The 10,843-nt window shown below is 32.5% G+C and overlaps 1 protein-coding gene across 4 annotated transcripts; it reads right to left on the reverse strand.

Annotated features, from left to right (window-relative positions):
* Positions 1-719: 719 nt before the first annotated feature.
* SS4 (starch synthase 4) lies at positions 720-6,695 on the reverse strand. Of its 4 annotated transcripts, XM_078963312.1 has the most exons (17): positions 6,460-6,695; positions 5,665-5,857; positions 5,349-5,430; positions 4,749-5,251; positions 4,135-4,676; positions 3,992-4,043; positions 3,592-3,714; positions 3,411-3,486; positions 2,934-3,118; positions 2,624-2,818; positions 2,474-2,545; positions 2,159-2,368; positions 1,942-2,067; positions 1,707-1,856; positions 1,470-1,531; positions 1,293-1,368; positions 720-1,203 (listed from the first exon to the last, which is right to left on the reverse strand). In XM_078963312.1, the coding sequence occupies exons 1-17, from the start codon at positions 6,606-6,608 to the stop codon at positions 1,018-1,020; spliced, it is 2,982 nt and encodes a 993-aa protein (XP_078819438.1). In that variant the 5' UTR covers positions 6,609-6,695; the 3' UTR covers positions 720-1,017. The 4 variants fall into 4 exon arrangements, with proteins under 4 accessions (XP_078819438.1, XP_078819440.1, XP_078819439.1 ...); XM_078963314.1 differs by lacking the exon at positions 6,460-6,695 and having other exon boundaries at positions 5,349-5,417; positions 5,665-5,791; XM_078963313.1 differs by lacking the exon at positions 6,460-6,695 and having other exon boundaries at positions 5,624-5,761.
* Positions 6,696-10,843: the final 4,148 nt, after the last annotated feature.

Below are 10,843 nucleotides of genomic sequence, written 5' to 3' on the forward strand. Positions count from 1 at the left end.
ACCAAAACTAACTTTAAGATCTCTGTCTGAAAACCTGTCATAAAACCATAAAAACAGATATATGGATAAGGGTCAAATCAATTGTCAATTATCTGAAAAACCAAATTTCTGATGCATTTTTAATATAATAACAGATCGACCCCAGCTGGAGGCTCTACCCCTTGGACCCCGCTCCGAGGGACACTGCCCCTGGACCCCCGTTTTTTCAAGAGTTTCGCCCCTAAATGACAATGTACTTTGAAATTTGATCAAACTTAAACAAGTATTTATTCCACAGCTTCCTTGTTTAATATTTATCAATATTATTTTTTACCAACAAAATAACCTCATTACACTTAAATAACATTGATGATAAAAAAATCACCAACAATAATAGTCCTCACTTCAAAGCTTTATTTTGAAATTTTTTTTTTTTTTTTTTTGAAAGTAAAGTTTTTGAAATTTGTATAATTCTATCTATTTTGTTTTTTTCGTATAAATATCTCAAGTTTCCATTTGCAAATTTTTAGCAAGTATCATAACGAGTAAATTAAATGATTAAGGTTTGCTATTTGCAACACCTGTAGTCCATGAGATTTATTTGTTGCACTCTAGGTCCCTCATTGATTCGTAGTAAATTAAATTTATAGGTCTTGATACTTCCATACAAACAGCATCCAGGAGGCAATTTTCCAAGGTTTTGAACAAAACCCATCCCTAACACACAAAAACAGAGGATATGTTTGTCGTTTGACAAGTCTTTTAGCAAAAGTCTTCACATTTTACATGCATTACAAATCCTAATCTTATTGAAAAAAAGTCTTACTCTTACATGTATACGAATGACAACCTCAATGTACAATTTCTCCAAAGTCATTTCATAAAACCACATATGGACATGATTTACACGGGATTAAATCTCAAAGGATATATAATATTAACAAAGGGACACTAAATGTAGTCAGTTTTCTCTATGGGTGTGTATTGACCATTTGTTTGTGGTCTTGGAATATATATTTGGGGAGAAAAGCGTTACTATTAGCCAGCAGCTGCACGCCTAGCTGCTTTTGCTTTGGATACAGATTGAAGGTAAAGTTCTTCATATTGTGATGCTGACGTGTCCCAACTGAAGTCTATGTTCATCACTTTTTTCATCAACTCTTCCCAACCTTCACTATCATTTTTGTAGTATTTGAACGCTCTGTCAAATGCACCATTGAATGCCTGCATGTTTTTATTACATTCAACTTATTATAGATATATTGGTACCAAAATCATTTTTGGATAAGTAATATAACCATATTGCTGTTTACATGTTCATCAGGTGTTACGAATGTGAATCCATTTCTGACTTGTATTGGAATTGTATCATCATCAACATCAAAAACACTGCAAAGAAAAAAGATTTCAAGGTTAAAATTTTAAAATCCAAATATAATATATTTAATCTCGATATTTATGAGGAAAAAAAAAAAAAAAAAAACAGACACCTGTCATTTAGACCACCTGTCTTTCTAGCAATGGGGATTGCACCATATCTCATGGCTATCATCTGAAAATTAACAATGAATTGTTTGTTTATATATATATATATATATATATATATATATATATATATATATATATATATATATATATATATATATATATATATATATATATATATATATTAATAAGGTACATATTTAATAATTAATATTATATTGTATTGATGAAGAAAAGTGGACCTGTGTCAAGCCACATGGCTCAAATATTGATGGGATGATGAACATGTCTGATGCTGCATATATAGAATGGGAAAGAGCCTCATCATACTTGAGAATCAGTCGAATATGTTCATGGTTTTGAAATTTCTTTGCAATTTCCTCGAATTCCCTCTACAAAACAAATCATTTTTAATTATCTCTCTGAAAAAACAGACGAATATTTTTCCTAAAATTTTCTCTATTAAAATTATCTTACATGGATATTTGGCACAGGGCTAGAACCAAGCAATACAAATTGTCCTCCCAATTCCAATGCTCTGTATATTGCATGCCTGATGAGATGCACACCTTTCTGTGGGACTAATCTTGTTATACATCCAACCTGAATGATATATGCATATTTGTATTAAGAAGAAATTGATTTAAATTAAATATAGTTTTAAAAAAGGTGTTGAAGGAGAAAAGAAAGTTACCAATGGCCTCCTACTATCAGATAAAGAGAGTCCAAGGTGTCTTCTTAAGGCATTTTTATTCTCAGATTTCCCCTCAAGATCACTGGCATTGTATTGGAAACTGAGATATGTGTCAGTAGCAGGATTCCATGAATCAGTATCGATTCCATTCAGAATCCCAACAAATTTTTGAGAATGAGCATTAAGTGTTGCATGAAGCCCTTGTCCTCCCTGGATTTAACAAAAGCAATTTTCTTAAATCCTTCAACCCTTTTCAAATTACTACTAATCTGAAAGAAAATTGAGTGATTTTTAATTAAATAGTATTATACATACCTGTGAAGTGCGCACTTCTTGTGCGTAAGTTGGGGAGACTGTTGTTACAATGTTGGAGAACACAATTGCGCCCTACAATGTATGAATTTCTTAAATATTTTTTAAGCATTGGGAAGTGTAAAACGAAAGAGGGCATTAAAGTAAATTTACCTTAACAGGATTGAGTCTGTCGTGTGATGAGTTGTCCTGCATTCTGTCTGGTCTATTGAGGTGATGAATGTCAAGACCACAAGATGCTATCTCTGAAGCAGATGCAGTTCCTTGATACTCAAAATTATGACATGTGAAACATATTCGAGCTGAGTTTAATCCTTTGGGTGCATATAGATCCCAGTAGAGGGGTGCCTGAGTAATTATATAGAAAAGAATATTATTGTTTTGAATCTTTAATAGATATAACTATAAAAAATAAAAAATAAAAAATAAAAAATAAAAAATAAAAAAATTTAAAAATTCATACAACAAAAGCAGTCTGCCAATCATGGCAATGGATAATATCTGGTTTTTTTCCAGATTGATGTAGCAGCTCAAGTGCTGCTCTGCTGAAGAATGAAAACCGCTTCAGATCATCAGGTTCACCATATGTTTTTCCTCTCCAAAAAAACTTAGCAGGGTGAAGAGGCTCGATAAAATAAACAGGAAGCCCTAAACATGCAAATTTTAAAAAATTCAAAATTAAAAAAAAAAAAAAAATACTGTTGGAATCTTGCATCATATAAGCCATACAATTGCTTATGGTTGTCGTTTGTTACACGAGACAAGACAAGCTTTTTAGGACTTATTTAGATGATAAGGATGAGGACAAGGGCATTTACGTCTTTTTGCATATAGAAGAGATAGATAGCACATCATTGACATCAGTCCGAATACAAAAGTTTCTTATGTCATGTCATGTGATGTGATGTGTATGCATTATGCAAGATGGGAATATTCTGACCTTCAACAGTACCAATCCAGATTTTATTTTTGAACAAATGGCCATCAAAATATGACTCTACAGCTAAATCTAGAACCTGTAGAGAAAGAGTTAGACAAATAGATGAGTGAGTAGTCTGTAAAAGTCTTGATTCTTCAAGCATGATGATGAGAAATAAAAAAATACAAAAAAAGAAGCATACCCTTAAATTTTGGATACTTTCATACTGCATGCAATCGTATTTAGGGAGGATTATTTCTACAAGATGTCCTTTCTTCTGTAATGCTTTACTAAGAGCAGACAACACATCACCTAGACCACCAACCTAATAATCAAAAAGAAAAATTAGGCAAAAATGTAAGTTAATTTCAGAAATGCATATAGTTTTTTTTTTCTATTTTGGCACATTGTTAAATAAAGAGTTATATGCAAGAATTAGCAATGTACTTTCATTAATTTGTTTATTATAGCTTTCCACTTTCATTTCTTTTTATTAAAATATTGTACTTAGAAAAATCCACCCAATTTTTTACAATATACGAGATTAAAATTATTATTATAATTATTATTATTAAAAAGTTGCAGCCAACAAGGAGTTTTACCTTAGCAACTGGAGCCATCTCAGCAGCAATATGAACAACATGCAATCCTGAACTACAATAAAAAGAAAACAATGATTTATACTAATAACATAACATGCTGAAAATTTAAGTCATTAAATAAATGAATAAATAAATAAAAATACCCGGATGATGAAGATGTCAATCTTCGAAAAGCAGCAATAACTTCACGCTCATTTTTTTCCTTACATTCTATAAAAACATCATGAATCCTTCCATCTTTCTTCCATGTCATTTCCCTTAACAACTTAGCCTCATCTCCATGAATTTTCTTTTCAAGAAACCAAGCATCAAACATAAGCAATAAACAACTCCAAAATTCCCATGGCATATCCACTTGTTTACCCGATGCTTTTTTCTTACTTTCTTCTTTTAAATTGTCAAGTGTTTCTTGAAACTCCTTCACTGAATCTTGGTATAATTGTACATAAGAATGTATTTCTGCATCTGATCTTTCGAGGCGTTCATCAAGTAGTTTTATTTTCTGTTGCATTAGATCGTTATATTGTTGTAGCTTTTCTGATGATAATTTGTAAATGTTGGCATCTTCAAGAGACTCTTCAAGTCTTTCAACTTTCTTTCGAAGCTCCTGGTTTTGTTGTAGTAATAAGATAGCTTGATCTGCTTGACTTGTTGACTTGTCAAGTAATCCTTGCAAATGCTCTACCTAAAACACAAGATTATTAAAATTTTAAATTTTTTTTTATATATTTTATAAAATACATTACAAATGTTTTACCTTATTCCAAAGGGTCTCACACTCTGATCTTAAAGTTGAAAGTTGAACACCATCTTGTTGGGAAACAGTGAGCTTGTATTCCAACTCTTTTATGGACAATTCCAAAACAGTGCGTTCATTTTCAAGCATTTCAACACGTTCGTCTGTTCTCTTGACATCCCTAAGTTGCTCTTTAAGGGTATTTAGGTCATTTTGCAGGGAAATGTTTTCATTTCTTAATACATTCAGCTCCTCACTTAAAGCACGGGTTTGTCGATCAGGAGATCGAAGAACAACAGCATCATGTGCTCCATTATTATACATTTCAGCTTCAAGTTTCTCTAAATGATCCTGTAAAAGCTCAACGTGTATCTTATCTTGTGCAGCAACTCTGATTCTGGCATCAGTTTCAGCTAACCTCATTTCCAAATTGTTGATTTCTCTTTGTAAGACCTCTTTTTCACTAAGAATTGTTTCCAAATCTTCAATTGCATTGATTCGGGCTTGGTTTAGGATATGAATATCTAGAAAACAATTAGACAGAAAAAAGAATTACAGGAAAATACCATCTTTTTTAATAATACTAAAGCGAATTTATACTCAAGAGGAAAAAGATTATACTTTTCTCTGCATTACGTATCATTCCTATTACATCCTGAAGATTTACAGTTGTAAGCTCGCCCACTTTATCTGCACCAATAGACTGTTAAGATGAAAAATCAGATTATGAATAATAGAAACAGATGCAAGTTAATTTCTAGTTCTTTATCACTTTAGGTTTCTTTCATATATACTCTGTTTAAAGCCTTTTGTTCAGATCAATACAGCTTCACCAAAACTACAGCATTCAACTTAGAAAAACTCAAAATAGCTGGAAACAGATGTAACAGCAATACCTAGGATAAAACCATCATATATGAATATTCTTGAGGCATACCGGGATCAGTTTGCTGCTTGAATTCTTATCATCAAAACGCTGAATTGCTACAACCTCATCAGAGGTAGATTGATGAGAAAAGTCATCTTCATTTTCTGAATCACTATTTTCATTGCCAGGTGTCATGAGATTGTCATTTTGGGGAATCTGTGCAGGGATGATTTTCTTTGCTTGTGGTCTCCTAGGTGGTAAGCTGTGTCAATTTGAACATATTGCACAAAATTAAAAGTCGTTACAAAGTAACAAAAAGTTAAGATACAACAATGCATACCAAGTACTATTCTTTTGTACTGAGGTAATGTATTGTAAGCATTTTCCTCTATCATAACAGTTAATAAAAGTGTTGTTCCAGATTATTTTAGCAACTGTGGTTCAGTTTACCTAAACTCATCATGTCAATGAAAAACTCTAGAGGCAACAAGATTTTAACAACTTTCTATAAAGTAACAATTATTGGTTAATTTGGTTAGATTTCAATTTCTCAAACAAAGTGTGATCCCTAATTCATTTACCAACAAATTCAGACATAAACGAATCAAAGCACAATGCAAGGTCTAAACACCAAAATCATTGATCAACGTGAAGTTAAAGCAATCATGTTCAATTATAATATGACATAGAACTAGATACAATACGCTTGCTGTCCATTTAATATTCCCAAATCTATCACCTTTCTCGAAACAAGGGAAAAAGTAATTCATAGTCCAAAATCAGAAATTTATCTCGAAATCGAACCAATTTACATAAGAAACAGTGTTTCCTTCGACAACGCAAAAACGAAACAATGAATAATACCTGGAGTTACGTTGACGTATCTTGCAGGAAACTGTAGCAAACCGAGGAGAAGGCAAAGAGTAAAAGCACACATTCAAATGCTTACAGTCAAGCACTGTACAACAGCTCCATTGATGGCTCAAAAAACACGTCGATAGCTTCCCCGCCATGGACGGAAAAAGAAGAAAAAGTTCTCCACTGTGTGAATTTATGTGTTATTAGGGGAAGACGAACGGAAAAGGGTGATTTTATCTATTTCATTTTCAGGTGGTTTTAAATAAATCTCAGAAAGTAATATTCATGTGCGTGAGTGTGTAGGTTATACTGACACGTGTACGTATGTGATTGTGTTGTAGGGTTGGGGGGTTCATCCAACGGTAATGAAGCGAATAACTTGGAGATTTGGACATCGAGGTGGTGTAGTTTAGATTTTTTCTGGATTGCTTTCGAAACATAGAATAGAACGTGCTTTTCCGCGGTTATGAAGCAGTGATTCAGTGCGGGGTTGTGTACGTAGGAGATACGTGTGGCGGGATCTGAGGTGATGATAGACAAAATAGAATTGATCGGACGGTGGGGAAACGAAGATTTAAGGGTTGGGTGTGTATATTACAAAATTGGATTTTTATGAATTATGTTATATTTTTTTATATTTGTATATTTAATCATTGATTTTTTTTTCATTCATATTTACCTATTAATTTATTAAACTTTAAACATTTAGTCCTTATGATCGATTATTTTAGGTTAGCCGGTAAAAATAACTTAATAGGGTGTTTCTCACTTTAAACACATTTAGTCCTTAATATTTTTGTACACATTTAGTCCTTAATATATCTTTTTTTTTTTGCAAAATAAATCATTTTTGTTTTTGTACTCATTCAGTACTTATAAATGATTTCTTTAGGTTTTTCTCAAAACTTCTTACGTGGGATAGTCATATGGTTAGATAGGTTGAGATGGTTCTGCTATATGTTGTAGACCAAGATACCTGGTGCGGGCCAGCTGTAAGCTGTAGGCACTGAGGCTTTTCGTTGGGTTAAGGCGACATGCCGACAAATCTTGGGTATTCCAGTCTGATGACTGATTGGACCTGTTGCGTGTTGCATTCCAATCGGATGACTGATTGGGCCAATGTATTCTAATCTGATGAGTATGGGCCTATTATACATGATGATACGTTTGTTGTATCAAGTATTTTAGGGAAAACTCACTAAACTTTGTGCTTACCCAGTTGTTTATGTTTTCAGGTTCTATCGTTGATCGTAGGGAGGCGAAAACATGATTGTACACACTCATCAACAATATTGAGGATTTTGTATTTCTTATATTACTCTGATTTTCGATAAATATATTTTGGATTCATAATAATGGATTTATAATCAGGGATTTTTGCCTTATTTAAAAATAAAAAATTTTGGTTGTGAAAATGAGACATTACACATAAATATCAACAGCCCCACACACTTCATCAATAATTGTCTCACGTAAGATGTCGTGAGAAAAAAACTAAATAAATCATTCATAAGTACTGAATGAGTACAAAAACAACAATAACTTATTTTGAAACAAAAAATATTAAGGACTAAATGTGTACAAAAATATTAAGGACTAAATGTGTACAAAATAAGAAATATATTACCCTATTAAGTCATTTTCTCGGCTAACCTGGAGTAACCGGTCATAAGGACTGAATGTGTACAGTTTACCAAGATGAAAGGGTAAATGTGGACGAAAAAAAATACAGTGATCAAATGTGTACAAACCAAAAAAATATATTATCTTTTTAAATCATTATCCCGAGTTTCTAATCTCAAGAATGACGAACGGGGCTCTTTTTGCCACATAAGCATATCCAAAGTGTGAAAAGAAAGATGATATATTTAAGACAAAATTTTAAGTATGGTCCTTGTAGTTTTTAAAAAATGGTATGATTAGGATAACCATAAATATTGTTCCATGACCGGTACTTATAGTTTCTAACTCGTTTACGTGATCACAGGTTGACAGGTTGAAAACCTCAACCCAACCCAACTCATATAAACTCGTTTAAGTATATGGTTTAGTGAGTCGAACCCAACCTTCATATCCCATTTAATAAATAAGAAACACATTTTCAAAAATAAGGTTTTTCAACATAAAGTCATTAACATCAAAAAATAAATAAATAAATAAATAAAAAATCAAGATAAAGTAATAAGGTCATTAACATGCAAATAAAATTGAAAAATAAAACATTCATACAAAGTGCAATTGTTCAAAAATATCCGAAAACCAATTGGATAATTCATTCATGCTAGAATTCTCATTTTTTCCTCAACACTGGCTTTTTCATGCAAATTTAAATTTATGATCTTTTGAAAGCTACATAAATAATTTTATGTCTTCTATTATTTGTACTAAAAAGAACTCACCAAATGAGAGATTCATAATGGAGATTTATCAATTTAGAAAGAAATTTCACAGTGGGTATATGGTAGTCGATGCATTGTTACTTACTTGTGTGGATGGGTCAATTTAGGGTCGGAGCGTAGCACAAAAGTGAGAGTGATCGATTTTTTGTGTTTTCCGATTTTTCTCTCGTCGGTTGGTGGTATGAGAGTTGAATAGCCGACGACAGCTGGGATAGTAGGCGACCGGTGAATCTTCAATAAGCGAGTGAAGGGGTGAGGACGTGAGGACCGACCACTTGCCAGTGGTGGTTTGGAGGATGTGTTCTTCGTTCATGAGGATCGGTGACCGGCTGATGTAGCCTTTTAACTCTGGCACCAGTGACACCATAAACAAACTCTGTTTGATGAAGGGTGAAGTCTCTAGTAGTGTTCCTTGATTCAGATCGAAAAACTATACAACATCACCAGATCTAAAAAAAGGATGGTGGGGCGATGGAGGTTTGATGAAGAGGGGTGCTTCTTGCTGGAGAGGGTGGTGTCTCGTCTGGAAAATGTATATGTATATGTGTGTATGTGTGTGTGTGTGAGAGAGAGAGAGAGAGAGAGAGAGAGAGAGAGAGAGAGAGAGAGAGAGAGAGAGAAAGAAAGAGAAAGGGGGAGAGATAAGTGGGAGAATGACATAGAAAAGAAGCATCTACCATTTTCCTGGGAGGGATGATGCGAGGAAAGAAAGTGGTGGGATCTTTAAGGTTACAGTAGTTTAGCTTTAAATATTAATTTAAATTAAGAAAGAAAAATAAAATTAATAAAAAGAACAAAGTAATGGTATAATAATAATTTTAGATTAGTTATGAAATAAAATGGAAACATAAGGACCAATCATGCAAAAATTAAAATTGTAAGGACCAAATACATAACACTTTTCATACATATCCTAATCATGCCACTTTTTGCGAACCACATGAACCACAAAGAAATTTTATCTATATTTAAAACAAAGTTACACATTTGGTCGATGTGATTTGTCCAAATTCATATTTTTAGTCCTAAGGCCAACCAGTATGCATTTTACAAAGAGCAATTATGGCCACGGTGGCAACCAACCACAATCGTGCACACCACACGGTTGTGTCGTGATGGGTGATGGTTGTGGCATTGTGGAATGTGATAATCACCACAATTAAGAGTGTCCAATGAGAGAAGAATGATAATTTTTTCTTGTGGCTGACCGATAACGACTACAACCTTAACATGTATTTTTTTTTTCAAAATTTAAACACATTTTACCCCTAAAAATACAACACTACATTTTACCCCACTTGCATACATAACTTCATTCTCTTTTTTATACTTTTTAACATCACAAAGATGGATTTTTTAACAAACTATGATCCGGATGATTGGATGTTATTACAACGTTCTTTAATGTTGTTCAAAACATTGTCAATCAAGAGCACACACAGGTGTTAGTAATACAAAAACGATTGTTAATCAAGATCGGCAAGCTGCACATAAGCTTTTCATACATGTTTTTTTTTTTTTTTTTTTTTTTTTTTTCTTTTTTTTGTCAACGATTGTCCTTATGATGATGCAACATTCATTATCATATTAGTTGGGAAGTATTTTAAGTATCATTAATGTTTTAAAGTTGCATTATGATACTAAAGATGCTAGAGGTAGAATGAGTTTTAAAACTATTTGAATGTTCAATAAATTTTTTTCATTGTTTGTTTTTATTTTATTTTATCTACTTAATGTTTTTATTTTGATTAAAAAACTAGTACTTTCATTTAGTATTTAAAAGATGCCAATGGATAAATCTTCATATATGATATCTAGAATAAAAGTGTAATCGCTAGAATTAGAAGTATAATTCCCCAATTAAAAGTAAGATATCCAAATTAAAAGTACAATGCCTAAATGGTAAAGGTAAGAAATGATAATTTTGTTTGTATCTAATATAATAGGTTAGTAACAACCTTAAATTAGTAATGGAATATGAAAATAATAAG

This window comes from Lactuca saligna, chromosome 7, assembly GCF_052625555.1.
Source record: "Lactuca saligna cultivar CGN05327 chromosome 7, ASM5262555v1, whole genome shotgun sequence".
NCBI lineage: Eukaryota > Viridiplantae > Streptophyta > Magnoliopsida > Asterales > Asteraceae > Lactuca > Lactuca saligna.

Coding starts and splice junctions, on each gene's coding strand:
- SS4 (XM_078963312.1), bottom strand. CDS start 6,608: ATGGCGGGGAAGCTATCGACGTGTTTTTTGAGCCATCAATGGAGCTGT. Junction 5,431..5,664: donor CAAGCAGCAAACTGATCCCG/GTATGCCTCAAG, acceptor TCATCTTAACAG/TCTATTGGTGCAGATAAAGT. Junction 1,857..1,941: donor GCCCTGTGCCAAATATCCAT/GTAAGATAATTT, acceptor TTTGTTTTGTAG/AGGGAATTCGAGGAAATTGC.